The sequence below is a fragment of the Hyalella azteca genome, unplaced genomic scaffold (assembly GCF_000764305.2).
Source record: "Hyalella azteca isolate HAZT.00-mixed unplaced genomic scaffold, Hazt_2.0.2 contig9964, whole genome shotgun sequence".
Classification (NCBI taxonomy): domain Eukaryota; kingdom Metazoa; phylum Arthropoda; class Malacostraca; order Amphipoda; family Hyalellidae; genus Hyalella; species Hyalella azteca.
Genome location: NW_025940020.1, coordinates 44,603 through 59,926, shown reverse-complemented (window position 1 = coordinate 59,926; position 15,324 = coordinate 44,603). Strand labels below are relative to the sequence as shown.

At 36.2% G+C, this 15,324-nt stretch overlaps 1 protein-coding gene and 1 non-coding gene across 3 annotated transcripts; both read right to left on the bottom strand.

The window, feature by feature from the left end:
• Positions 1-21: 21 nt before the first annotated feature.
• Positions 22-12,701, bottom strand: LOC108665158 (neuropeptide F). 2 transcript variants are annotated; one of them, XM_018151883.2, is made up of 5 exons: positions 12,644-12,701; positions 11,441-11,646; positions 4,726-4,839; positions 1,932-1,980; positions 22-828 (listed from the first exon to the last, which is right to left on the bottom strand). In XM_018151883.2, exons 2-5 carry the CDS (start codon positions 11,623-11,625, stop codon positions 781-783), a joined length of 396 nt encoding a protein of 131 aa, XP_018007372.1. In that variant the 5' UTR covers positions 11,626-11,646; positions 12,644-12,701; the 3' UTR covers positions 22-780. The 2 variants fall into 2 exon arrangements, with proteins under 2 accessions (XP_018007372.1, XP_047738188.1); XM_047882232.1 differs by lacking the exon at positions 4,726-4,839.
• On the bottom strand, positions 7,709-7,814 carry LOC125178468. The gene has a single exon (XR_007156912.1). It is a non-coding gene; the product is annotated as a U6 spliceosomal RNA (small nuclear RNA).
• Positions 12,702-15,324: the final 2,623 nt, after the last annotated feature.

The following is a 15,324-nucleotide window of genomic DNA, read 5'->3' as shown; positions in this document are numbered from 1 at the left end:
CAAAGGAGAATAATAAATATCTGCCAAATCGGTTTTACTTGGAAAGGGCAAAGAAATATATTTTGTCAAGGGTTCCAGTTTCATGGCAAATTTCTAGTTGAAATTATGGTTAGGATGTGAACATTATTCAATCACTGCTTGCTTCTTTCTTTGATGAACACAAGGTGAAGAATGCAATGCGATGGTTTGATTTTGTATTGCAGCGCTTCTAAAGACTCGGTTTACAGTCCGCTGCTCCACTATGTAAATGCGATGTTGGTAATGCGTTTCATATCATTTGAATACAACTGAGTAAATAAAACAAATACACGTGCTGTAAAATTCAATTATTTTTTGAAATTGGTTATAAAATTTTCGTTGTATTTTGACAATTTCTCGGTGTATATCCATTTAAATTCGACACTGCTAGAATTTTCACGCTTTTAAAAAAAAACTCATTCGTTTGCCTTTAGCGAGCTGAATTTTAGTACTAGTCTAGGAATTCAAATAATTCTATTTCTTTATTCTCTTTATTGACGTTGGGGCATAATGGCTGAATTGATTGCTCAGTTGTACCAGCTCCAATTCCCTCATTCCAGACTCCGGTATTACTGTGATGGTTTCTAGCACCATGTTATTTGTCTATATTAATACTAAATTTGAAAGTTATACTCGAAATGTAGATAAATATTTTCGCTGTTTACTCTGAAGAACGAAGGGTTTTTTCAGTGCGGAGTCAGGGCACATGCCCTTTGGTCGTGAAGGTTTTGGCACCACCGGAACATCACACCATCTGCCGCCTCAGCGCTGCTCGCCGTACGAGTCCAGTAGTCTCGCACTCGCCTCCCACTGCGCATGGAATAAAATAATTTATTAGGTTTTTACTCATGGAACAATATATTATGTTTTTACGTTTATGCTCATCTCTTGAGTTCATGATTTTACTGCTCACGAGCATTTTCTTTTACATTTATAGTCTAATTTTTCCACGAGAGGTTGAAGATGATGGCATTTAAATTAAAAAAAACACACATATAGCTGGCTTCAAGTTGATGTTCTGTGAATTTGGAACATCATAGATTTCGATGTTATTATTGGAGAAAGTCTTGAGAGAGAAAAAGGTAGAATTACGCCCACGAACCTATGTAAACTTAAATTGCTTACAATTACATGATCTTTTATAACGGATGAATAGGTACGTGTCTCTTTCCTCGTTGCATGTGGATGATTTTTGTATGTTTCAATTCGATTGGGACGATGCCAATAAATTTGATTTAATTGATTGCCAAATCAATTGATTTAATTAAATCAATTGATTTAATAGATTGCTATTGATTGCTAAAATTGATTTTAATAGCAATATAACAAGCAATCAAATGTAATTTTTCGAATGTTTTAATTATCTACACTTCACAAGCAAATTCTTGATTTTTAAAATGAATGATAAGATGATTTATTTTCTATCAAAAAAAAATTTAGACAATTAAAACGTAAATTTTGCACTGTGTTGAATTATTTCATGAAGTGATGGAACCTCGGTGCAATTTCATTTAACTGGACTAACGGAATGATCTCGGAAGGGAAAATATCCTAAACTCTTGCTTGATCTGCAGATACGTTGTTTCGGAAATTATTTTTACGAGTTTTTCGATTCTCCACATCATAGCTTTCCAACTGTGCTCCAATTTTCAATTTGTCTGTAGTTTTGCCCATTCAGTTTTTTTGTAATCGGATTTTTTTATAATCGGATTAATCCTGATTTTTGTAATAATTTGTTTCCCCTTTAACACTACGAATAATTTATTTTGGAACTACATCATTTAGCCTAGGAGACGACACGTTAATAATCAAACAACCCAATGTTTATTTGAACGGAGGAAGAGTCCGAGTACAATTCCTATGTTACCGTATATTTCGTTACGGTTCGACATTGTTTTGTATTTAAGTCTTACCAACGCTTGTTCTGATGGTCCCTGGGTCGATTCCGATCTCTTGCCGAATCTGTTTGAAGAAAATAACTGTTAAAAATACATATACTCTCACACAACCCACACAACATTTTGTGTGTTCGTTTTCCCAAATAGTCGAACGATATTTTTTCCTGGCCTGGACAGATGAAGAAGCAGTTTTCCAAAAGACTTTTTAATATAATGATGATATTTTGGAGTAATATTGCTCATTATGAAGAAAGGAGCTCGGTTAACAGTGACTACGTCCCTTGCCACCCCATGTCCGGAAGACCAACGAACCGCATGACGGAGTCAGCATCATCATGCGATGCCCCAAGCCTGCACCAGCATCATCATGCGATGCCCCGACGCTTCAAGACTGGCGATAGCTGAAGCCCTCCGACGCTTCAAGACTGGCGATAGCTGAAGCCCTCATTAAAGGATGGGTCTCCCGCTATCAATTTACTAACTACTAGATTCGTCTGGATTTTGAAATTATTTTCGGCGTAATTTTAGTTAATAATTTTCGAGTGGTATTCTTAATACCTAATTTTGCTCTTCAGTTACTTCTAAATCACAAAATTTAAGCGTTGCAAAACCTTCACATTATTTGACAATGATTAGTGATCATTCAAAATGTCGTCAAGATATTTAAATGTCTTTTGGAAATTTTCGATCTATGCCCGCTCGAGCGAAAAATAGCGTTCGACTACTTGAGAAACCGAACAAGAAAATTATTTATAATTTACATCCTCAGGTCTTCAATCGAACTTGTATGAAGGAACAAGTGCTGCCAAATGACACCAACATACAACTCTTTGTACACAACTATTCAGAGTACTCACTCACACTGAACGAAATGAACGGAAAAGTGCGCAATTTGAAGCCTTCAGGCTCGATTACATAGGTGTGTTTTTGGCAGCTAGCAAGATTGTGTTGACATGACTGCATATATGATAACATGACTGCATATATAACATGACTGTATATATGATATTCCTATGTAAAAGATGTCATTACACAAATGAAATATTTACATATACATGACATGTGGACACAACTGGCGGACCTCGGTCCTGGTAAGAATTACGCAGCGGTCCCATCCAGACTCTTAATTTCAGATAATTAAATAAATGTTAGGCGAATTGTTTGGCATTATGATATTCCGGAATTTAACTTTTATACATGTCTTTACATGCATCCCTTCATCAGTTTAAGATGAATATCCCTGGCATATGGAGGAAGACGTTGGGAGCAAGTCGAATGCGCCACGGAGTGCGCCGGGGAAGAAACGAGTTATCTCTGAAGTCAATCTCATGAAAAATTTTCTTTGTCAATATATTTGCCTAAATATTAGGAGAAAGCAACCTGTGAAGCCGTTAGAAGACGAAATATTTTGTGATGAGATCGGAGAATATGGGCTATAGAGTGCAAGCAAGGTACATTAGTGCCTTTGGGAGTATTGAGATGAAGCGATCAAGTCTCATATGTGCACGCATAGAAACATCTAAATGATGTCCAGGGCATTACTTAGAAATAGATTAAATTCTGACAAGATCTGTTTTGTTTCTATTCAAAGATATTGAGAGGTCCAGTGATGTTGGAGAAAGAAGAAAAATTTCATTAAAATGCGTCTTCGGAAACCGGAAAGACTTTAACATTCGTATAGGGTGTGATGCTAGAGGTGAGCAACGCCGTGCAGATTTCTAGAGTTTTCTACTTTTTGCAGAGAAATAAGATGAAAAAAGTAAATAAAGGATTTCATTTATTAAAAGATATTTTAATAATAAATAAAAAAGAAACAAAGGATAAGTACATGCGTCGAAATTTTGATAGAGTTCAATGTTACCGGGCGATAGGTTAAAGTTACGCAATTCGACCAAATCTAGGTTTAAAATTTGAATACAAAGACAGATAACCAGAAAACATGCATACAAAGTATTCCAAAACTGCAGTTAATGTCAAAAGCTGAACACGTCAAATCGCTACTGACATGAAATCGACGATTCTAATTAAATTATTTAATAGTTTTATAAACAAAATAATATGAAATCTACTTGGTAACAATATATAATAAACTAATTTAAGCTACTAGAATACTATTCGTGCTTAGTAACATTCGCGCATGATACGGAAATTGGATTTAAATTATCTGAAGATTTATGTCAGTTGGCAAAGGTTAACCATTGGGAGAGTTGAATTACTCAAAGAAGAAAACAAGAGTTACTCATGCATCCAAATTATGAAGATTTTGGAATGTTCCGAAGTATGAAAATGTTAACTCCATGAGTCGTTTTTGAACGTCAAACAAAAATAATCAATGAATTGAGTGACCCAAGATATTATCATCAAAGAATGAGATTGAGTTTTACAGCAAAGCATCCACACTGTAATAGATGAAAATTTAAAATCAGTCCTACGACTGGCCCAAGTAATTACTGCTCTTCACCCTTATTATGGCCAGTGCGTTGCTGCCAATAAACAAATGAATTATTTATCTCCGTCCTTATCTATAGTGACAATTGATAAGCGGCGAGAAGTCATATGTTGTGAGAAGTAAGCAGGAATATGTGTTCGATTAGTTTTTATTTCTTATTAAAATTTCAAACATTTTCAGTCGTTGCGTTAAAAGGAAGAATCTATTTCGTGCAAAAGAACTCGTAGTAGAAATGGTAGAATCACCCATGCATTTCAACCGTGAGATAACCAGAGGTGCGGCTCCATGTTCACTGGAGATTAACAGCCAAAACCAAGATATCAATGAATTGAATCATTTATGGAACGCGTAGTGACTCACCGAGGCCGTGCCTTATTTACATAAAATTTTCCGAGGTCTTGCAACTGGAGGTAGCGTCGCAGGGTCTCCTCCATATCGTGTGCTGTCACCATAGACCCTGGGGCGGACCGAGTGCTGCGCCGACATCAAAAATTATCATAAACGCAAAAAAATTTGAAAAAATCGAGGAAAAAGAGCTTCGTATGATCATAAATCACCATAAGAAAAATCTGTATTGCAATCCAAAAATTGAACATTAAAAAAAGCACATTGTAAAAAATTATCCACTTAAAAAATGTTATCAACAAATTATTTTCGTTCGTTAGCACTAGTGTCAAAATGGTAAAGATAATAATGCTGATACATAAAAAATAGCATGGTGGTGTCAGCTTTGAATAGGCCCGTTTCCTTGTCACTGATTATCCACCGGCCCTGGCACATTACCAATTTTAATAAGAATTTTCACAACCAGTTGCGGGTTTCGAATTCGCAACTCTGTGCTCCAATCTTGGTGATCTTAGCCACTCTGCCATCCAGTGCATCAAACTAAAAAATTTTCATAGCCCAAATACGAAAAAAAAACGAAGGGACTCAGCACAAGAATCCGGCGCGTTGTCATCCGTAACTCATATTTTTGCTGGAATCAAATAATTAAAGTTGAATAATCTCTCGCACCTCAAATAATCTAATAATTTATCAGACAAAGGTAAAAAAGTAAAGAAAATCCCATTTTATTAAAAGAGACGGACTTTTACTTGCATTTTGTTCGCAATTAAGTTCTAAGTAAATCGGTGCCCCGCCTGCAGAACTGGACCAGTTTCAATTTGGCCAGCATGCAGGCGTCTTTAGTGACGCAGTATCCAGGATACGTTATGACGGCATAAAGGAGTCACTTCTAAAAACACGCGATCGTTTGTAAGGAAGATACTGGCTCAGCAACTCGTATATAATGCGTCGAGTTTATTTTATGGTAATTTGCACCGTTCATCTTTTTATAATAATGTCTACTGTAAACGTCATTATTAATTGTTTGCTCGGAGATTGTAAGCCCTGAAATAAAAAGGTTACTGCTCCATCATTGTCCTCATTTATGGTTGAATTTAAAGCAGGATTTTGATCACATTAGTTGCCGGTTAGTTTACCCGTGAAAGAATTTATAAAATCTTTGCCTAATTGAAATTTGAGCACCATTTTAAATCGGTACTCGGTAGATTGTTATAGCTCGTTTAATGTATTCATTTCTTGGAGTAAATAATATCGATACTTCAAGAAGCATGAAACGAAGCTGAGGAGGTTGCGCAAGACTTTATTTTGGGATATGAAAATAATGTTTCAAGAATTTGAAATATTAATATTTTTATCCATTATATTATATTATATATTTGCTTTATTTCAAGTGGGTAAACAAAACAGAAGAGAATCGAACAGCCCGGTTTTAGTTTGCAATTTCAAGTCACTTGTCATCAATGCACATTGATTATATATTGCATATAATCGATTTGAAATATTATATTGCATATAATATTACATATTGTTAAATTCGCGTTGATATGTTTTTTTTTTGCACTCAAATAACGAACAGAATAGAAGGATGGTCCTGTACGTCTCAAGGGGCTCACGAACATGCGTCTCACAACCGTGAATGCATTCACAATGCATAAAAAATGTGCATATTATGCACGTACAAGGCGCATAAAGAGCTCATACAAAGCCAATATGTCTATACACGCAAATATAATGCGTATATATTGCTATTGCTCATTACGCTATGAACTCATAATGCTCATAGAACACCTATACAATGCTCACGCGATGCAATTGTCCACAAGTTACACATAATTCTCAATAAATCGAGATGTCTTCGTCGCTGCTAAATACGAGGTTAGGAGAAGGCAACTGGAGACGTGATCGATCAGGCGCCACAGCCTTGGGTTTTATCTTTCGTGGCTGTAATGCAAATTCACCTGCAATTGCTTCCTAATCCCTAGCATTATTATAATTAATATTGATCATGTTCCTTGTAAGGAGCTTCATTACTCATGGCAAGATATTGGACATGAGTGGTTGGAAGTCAATTAACGTGTGTGATTAAATATGTTCATTATAAATGATATTTTCATTTTGTTCGGACTATCTCCGAGAGCACGAATTATCAATCTTAAAATTTTTCCTAAAATTTAGATCAGTGAAGACTGATCTAGAAATTCAATTACCATTCTTCGCGAAAATTTATTTCCTACTTGCGCAGATTTCATTTGTTAAACCATATTGTGTAACTGGTTTGTGTCATTTGGCATATCATGAAAATATTACCGATTCAATTTTGAGTTTTAATGACAACATATTGCGTAAAAATGTCATAATTAAAATAGATCATTTTTTTGTCCCGCCGTTGCAAATTGAATTATTAACAAACATTTCGCTCTCATGAGGCAGAGTTCGTATCACTCACATATTTATTATTAGCTCTAAACAACTTCTAATACTTTTTTGTAGCATATCCGGTAGATGTAATTTTTGGAAATTACTAAAGCTTTGTGTATTTTTCCTGCGGCTGATAAATAACATATTGAGCTGCAGTTGCTGCGTCCAATGAACGCGCCATGAACGCGTGGCGCAAGGAAAGCACATGGCGACATCGCCCGTATGATTTCCCGCGTTCAATTGGAGCAGCAGAACTATACTTGGTAGCTGTGATCATGACGGGAGTTCTAACTGTGCATGTTGCTTACAGGTGCACAGATCGATATGTTTATGTTATGAACATACCTCCCTCTGCAGGTTATCCTGAATAACCTCCCAGCAGCTGGTATCAATGACGCTTGAAAAAATGGTCGGGAACAACAGAAAAATTCTCATAATAATTGACGACGATGATACATTTTCCGATTCTGTTGTTGACTTAGTTCTGACGATGATATTGCGTCTAGTAAACAAAGCGCAATAAGGTTCATGTTTAGGACGTCGCATAATAAGGATGGACGAATGTCAACATGGTAATCGCTCACATTATGTTTATGTCAATATATGCGTGTCATCGTTGCGCAGGAGCCATGATAGTCTTCTCTGTATCGGTCCAATTTTAGTATCTGTACTGCCGAAGCAGGTACTTATAGTTAACAATTTTACCAGTTTGTTTATCGTAATTATAAGTTCTTCATAAATCAATCCCGAAATTTCTATACCAATTCAATGTACTGTAAAAAATAAAACTCAGTCATCACTGCAGTGAGTGACAGAGAGCGCATTTTCTCGTCGACGAAAACGTGAAGTCACGGACGGACAGACAGACGGACGGACATGACTAGCACAATAGCGTTTTTTTTCATAAATGAGAAAATGCGCTAAAAATAGCTGCTAATAAACACGCACATCGTTTTTTTCAAGTTGAACTCATTTGTTGAATCGTGTCCATGCCATGCAGTGTGCCCGGGGAAAGTTCAGTACACATTATAGTATGGCGAGAGTTATTTTCCACAGTAATTACTACACTTTCTACAGTAAAAAGGCCATCCCAGTTTTAATTGAGGAGAGAATTGCCTTCTACGTTTTTACGTTAGTGTTACCACGCGGTTCAGGGTAAAAGATAAGCTCAGTATAAATTAATAGAAGAATCATAATATCAATTATTATAATTGCTCTGTAACTATTGCCGTGCTGCTGTCGGTCGCTCCTGCACGCCATTGAAGACGACGCTGGCTCTTCATATCTTAAGTGAAGTTCCTGCCTTTACTGAACCCACAATCGCGTGACCCTCGTACTCTTCCTCGTCGTGATGTGATGTACGTGGGACCAAAACTAATAGTCTTTGCCGCGTAGGATGATCTTTATGGAATTCAATATAGACGCAGCCTGGTACAAACCATCATACCATGTCAACAAAAACCATCATACCGTTGACAAGGTCAAAGTTTGGTTATTAAGACACTATTGTACTATTTGTTCACATTGATTTTTGCGAACATATACGATAAATAATTTTTTATTGACGCTGAATCAATGCAGCGATATGAACATTTCCAAAAGTTTACACCTTTTTATCATCTAAAAATTAATCTACTGCTGTGCGCTGCACGTTTTAAGCCACAAGTATTGGCCGCCAGTATTGTCTGTTAGTTTGATTACTCGGATAGTCTTTATTCAACTTCTTAGCATAAAGAACACAAATGGCGTGGCACAATTCTGAGAATATTTCCAGTTACTCGGAAGCTCATCATTCTGTTGGCTGATGTGTCACTTCGAGGCACCGCTATTGTGGCCGCGGGGACGAACCCTGGCAAACGGTTGCCGTAGAGTTTGTGATAGTGCGCTTCGCTGCTTCAGGCATGATTAAAGGACGGTCCGGTCTTTCACGAGAAAAATTGAAAAATTACGGGAGATAGAATGCAATATTAGCGTGGGAGGAAATCGATCTAACAGCTCGGATGAGAACGCTCATCTACTGTACATTGTAGGCACATAAAGCTGACGAGTTTTTGTACTCATCTTTGATTAACAGTAGGAGAAGTATACATTTTCTTATAACATATAAGAAATATATATTATATACACTGTATGTTATATTATACAGTATATTTTCTTATATTATTATTTTGTTTAAAATTTTAAGACAATTACTCGGAAGACAATTACTCAAAAGAATGCTGAAAATGGATATTTATATCGCTCAATTAACATAAATTACAGAGTATGTTCTTCTAATGCTCACTTAATATTTAAGCTTATGTTGTGACAGAGACGTGTGGAGCGCAGTAGCTTCGATTGACCATATAGGAAAGAACTAAAAAAAATAAATAAAAGTTTGAATAGATTTTCAGGAAAGTATCGAAGACGTCCATCGTTAATCGATGAGGCTCAAAAGAATGACTCATGGATTAGTTTCTTAAATTGGCCTAGCTTCTTTTAGAATAACAAAATCTCAAAATTTAAAATTCCGTTGTCAAATCGGGAAAATGATTGACCTAGCATTGTTCAAATCATCGAGAATAGCATCATAAAGCATGTTTCTCAGGCTGGCGTGCGATAATAATTAGTCTATTCGCGGCTGATTGTCTTCAAAATCCTATTTCTTTTTGGCTGCGTTAGAACAAACATTTTATGAGTTTGCATATTATATCCTAAAACGCATAATCACAGCGCTTCGTTTCCACTAATCACTATAAATAACATTCTTAACTACTCTGAAAATTCGCTACTCACTAATGAAAAAATTTTTTTTTTCAGCAGTCAAGGCTTTCTGTTGCGCTTGGCTTCGCCAGTCCCACGAAATGAATTTTAATACGAAGTAAGTGTTAGGTTATTATTTCTTACGTTACGTCAAGTAAAATAAAGCCAATTTGATGCAGTTAGCTGGTTGCTCGCGCGGTCGGTTGTGCCGAAAGTTAAAATCAATTGCATTTCCCACAGGAAAATCGCACGCCCGCCATTAAATTTCATTCTTGCCAATTGAACGAATTAATGTGGTTGCAAAATATGGCATCGAAGGCATCGTTGGCTGTAAGAAGCAGTCACTAGATACAGAACCTGGCACCGGTAGCAGGAGTCCCTCATTTTAATAGCAAACTTATTAGTGAATTGAGCCAGGAATTACGTATAAAACATTCGATCACGTATGCATGAACAAAATTCTAAATTTCAAGCTCCAGCTTTGTCGGTAATAGGAACATGTGATCGTTTAATCTAAATTAAGCTAAATGGGCTGCTAAGGTTTAGTTAATGGTTAAGGGTTAAGGTTAAAAAGTTAAGCTAAATATGCTATTACAGTCAGCGGAAGACAACGCTAAAACAAACTGTGAATGTTTACTGTGTCAGATAGCTGATTTTATTACTGTTACATTGCAAATTTATTAGATAAAATGAGATATTTCTATCGTTATAATTGAGTGATAAAATATTCTTGCAAAGCTTGCGCTGTCGCTCAGCACACGTTTTCCAGTATTTAAATCTGTTGCTAAAGGCTTTTTGTCTTTTGACTTTTTTCATTGTTCAAAAAATACGAAAAATCTTAGCTCAAGCAAAACAAAATTTTGCTAAAGCAAAATTTATTTGCAAAACGATATCGTTCCACCCATCTGCAATATTGTTTGGTAAATAATCTTCGGAATAAAAAACTACTTAGCGAACCTAGTGAACCCGACGGTCGACCAACTGTGTTTAAAACAACATCAATCTCTTAGCCTGGCTAGTTCGAAATGATCTCTGAGCCTGGCTTATTAGTGATCTCTGAGCCGACTAATTAGGAGTGATCTCTGAGCCTCATGAGGATAAGAATGATCAAGAAGAATAATGCTAGTTCGCCATCGAGTGAGAAATTTTACAAATCACTGTCGAAGTCACGCAAGGATGAAAATTTAACCTTTCAATTGAAAATATTATTTTGCGCTTCTCTGGACTCGGAAAATCAACTAAATATTTTTTCTGCTTATCCTGTCACGCTTCCACGCATGAATATTTAATAAACAATGTTAATGACATACATCGTGCGAATAAAACTACCCATTTAATTAATGGCAAACGCAAGTTAGCATTTCATCGTGATAATCCAAGTTCTAAATATTCCCGGTACCTTAAAAACATTATTCAAGATTTTATGCTCCAGCGAAATTTTCCTGGTTTCGATGCACTCACAAACGGCATTTTTAAAATTGTAACTAACGTTTCTCTAACAATTTTACGTCTCTCGCCTCCACATTCGGTCATCAGGGGCTTATAATTTTATGCAAGCAGTTGACCTTACCTTGGCCGTGCCACCTGAGAGTAATATTTGTCCAGCTGGTGTAGATATTTTAGAGCATCCGCCATTGCGACGAGCTGTGCTGGCTCCGGTCGAGCGTCCACGAGCGTTCCGCTGAGCAGACTGAGCACCACGCTCAGCACCAACACTGCGCTCACGCTCACCGGCACCTTCTGTACGCTCACCATCGTGCTGTTGTTGGCGAGATCCTGGGGCAGCAGAGGCAAAAGTTTCAAAAACCGGAAATAAAAATCCATGAATTCAATATACATGCCTGACTGAACCATATCTCATCTCTGACAGACCGCCTCGTCGATACCAAATCTTCAGTTTAAGTACAAGCGAAAACGTCTCAAGCAGAATTTTTGGGAACAGAGTACGCTTTTATGTATTTGCTGTAGCTTCAATTACAATTAAGAACGTATTATAATCACGATACGTATTGTTTGGGGCTCAATATCACAACAAAAAATATTCTAGCAATGCAGTAGCTCTAGCAAAGTCAATCTTATTATTCTCAATTTTGTCGGTATACAGAAATCATAGCAAAGAAAATCATATGAGAGAGCCAATGTTAAAAATCTGCCTCGTCATAAAAAAAATCAACGGCCATAGCACGAGGATAACTTGTAAGAAGGTCCACGAAGGTGACATTTCGAATCAGCACACAAATATGAGAGTACAGGATTTCTAGAACATTGAATTTGAATCTGCTAAATGCTATAGAAAGACACAAAGACATGCACAATCTTTCTTATGACGGAGAAACGTATTAAATTTATCGGGTTCTTTTAGATCTTCCTCTATTTACTCCTCCGATTAAAATTCAATGCTGTCTAACTCAAGAATGACTGACGTAATTTTTCATAATGATTGGTGGCAAATTATATGCAGGTGCATGGGTTTATTCTTCGAATATATTATTAAAATATCGGTTATTTTAAAAAATCCTGCTGGTATTGATTCCATTCTGACTCAGTGTTACAAGTTTTGTATATGACGCGGGTTTGGTTACAATGGCACCTAAAATTTTTCGATCTGTAAACGACAGCGAAAGAAAATATCTTTCGACTCATTTAAAAAAACGAACAATATGATTGCTAATAAAATCCACTGTCTGGTCTACAATCGAACTAGTACAAAGAAAAAACTTGGGCCAAACTATACCTATAACACTCGAGTAATCGTACTTCCCTAGACATGTACCGTTAGAGAGGAGTTCAGGTAGGACACAAGCACCTGCTTTGCGACCACGACCAGAGCGACGACTGCAATGGGACGTTGACTCCTACGAACCGCTTTATATAGACTCGGTTGCCTGAGACTCCTCCCCATCGACGGCTGCAGTTGACCGGCCTACGGCCTACGTAGGCTGCCTACGCGAGACCTGACCATCGGACGCTGGAGTATTAGCGGAATTTGTGCAAGTCATTGGTCAGGCGGACATCGATTGCAGACATCGAGATTTCAAAGAAATCTGTGAGGCTAAATTTTAGCAGCTGTTTCTTCGCGAGCTTGCAAGAAACCTGATTAACCTGTACAGAGGAGGTGAAAAACGTTCGTAATTTTTTGGCGGAGAAATTTTCTAATCATCGTGACCGAGATAGTAAAACATGCAACGATATTGTAGGCTTTTCACCACATTTTATAAAAATAATTTCATAATCATTGTGTATTGCTACAATATTAAATGTAAATCAATGGATTAATATAAAAAACTAAATTCACCACGAAATGATTATTCACAACGGCCGCTTTTCGATTAAGACTGTTTTTCTTTACTTACTCGATAAAATAGCGTGAACAATAACTTACCAGGGGCCATACATTCAAAACTCGCTAAGTTAACGTAAACACTTACGCTCTATTTTCTTGTCTATGATTGGTGGATTTTGCTTGAAAGGCCGTCAATGATTGGCTGATGAACTTACGATCTCTTAACTTTTTTGAAAGTATAGTGAACGTAAGTACTTACGCTCTATTTTCTTGTCTATGATTGGTGGATTTTGCTTGAAAGGCCGTCAATGATTGGCTGATGAACTTACGATCTCTTAACTTCCATCCCAAATTAACCATCCCAGCTGTTGTGTTAGATTGGATGCTTCAATAATACTGGAGCTCGCTTATGACGCTTGTGAAATAACTTCTTAATTGAGAGAACGAATGCCAGAAAATATACATTACTATTTAGTTCCCACCTGCAAGGTTTTCATTAAATTAAAACCAAACAGAATAATTACGAAGATTCGACTCCTCTACTCTGTTAGGTTATTAGAATTTAGTATATTTGGATTTTGTACAAATAATAAATAAAACATATGTATTTTGCCTGTGCGTGATACGTTCTTGTGATACTTGTACGTGATACGTTGATCTCTAGCCCTGTTCTTGTCTATATTTCATTTGCTGGCTTAATAAAGAGTATTTTATTGTATAGAAGTAAATAAATGTCACCTAATTGTATATATTGTACCTACAGTATCTCAACTGTTCAGTGTCCGATTGTTTTAAAGTGCAATGTTATTGCACTTGAGGGGGGCAATGTTAGGGAATTAGAATTTAGTATTTTAATAATTTGTATTTTTGTAATTTTAGTTTTCAGTTTAGAAATGCGGAAGTTAGATTCGTAGGTTATAGTCCGTCCTAGCCTGTTTCGCATTTGAACCCACAATGTCAAGGTGTGTTAAAACTTGGTTATTTGTTTTTTCCTAGGTTTTACAATAATTATTAGTGGTTGTTCCGAGATGTTCTTTATTCTATTATATTCTGTAAAAATAGATTAATTTATTCATGAGAAGGTTTGTTCATACTTTGTCTTTTGTTCGTTTATATGTTAGTTCTGGTTATTTATTCTTTGTTCTTTTTCCTTAAAGAGAGTTTTGGAACTACATATTCAAGAGAGTGGTTTCTGAAGTATCTTTTATTGCAAGCCTTTGTTGTGGCCCACGTTAAAGTACTATAAGTACGGCTGGCCGAACCTGGGTGACCCCAGCAACTCGCCGTCAGCAATGAAATTTCGATTTTGGTATCGAAATTTCGATACCAAATCGAAATTTCGATTTCGGTAAAAACATGAAATTTCGATACCAAAATCTCTGACAATTTGATTGCCTCTGATTTCACAAATTGTATCGTTCAAATGAATCATATTAATGCATAACAATGTAGAGTTATTGTGTTTCATTTTTTTACCTCGTAGCTGCTTTCTCAATTGTGAAGTGAATTACTATCGAGTCTTACAATAATAAATGATTTAAGTTTGAACCTCTTTAGTCGCATACTATCTTGTAATCACTAATAAGAAACCAATGGGGAGAAATGAGTTCGAATGAACAAAAGTCAATAATTTGTTTGTTTCATATTGTTGTAAGAATATTGCCATTAACATTGCCTGTTGCCAAATAAGTTGTAAAATCAAGCTATTGTCAAAAGTTTTTACATAACGATGTATCTGTTGAAGATGCATGGTCTGGCCTGAAATGGACTGAGGGCTCTTCACTGGAAACCTCAACTGATTCCCGTCAACGACTTCTCACTGATTTCTTAATGTAAATAACTTTAAAGTGATGCCTTTGGAATTTTGGAATCACGTATGATTGCGGGCTCCGAAACTGGAAAGTCATATAAATATGGGATAATCATAATATATCGTAATCATAATCAAAATAATCATTTTAAACTTTATAAAATAATAATATAATATTGTATCATCATAATAATGTTATATGTAATCAAATATAATGAAATTATTTCATATATAATAATATTGAAAGAAATAAGTAATATAATATAACGAAAAAACCTATACTTAAGCCCTGTGGTCGGTCGGTTGCCAGAGCAGCTAGCATCTCAATCAGCACGTACTGCTTTAACCACAAAAACCCTGG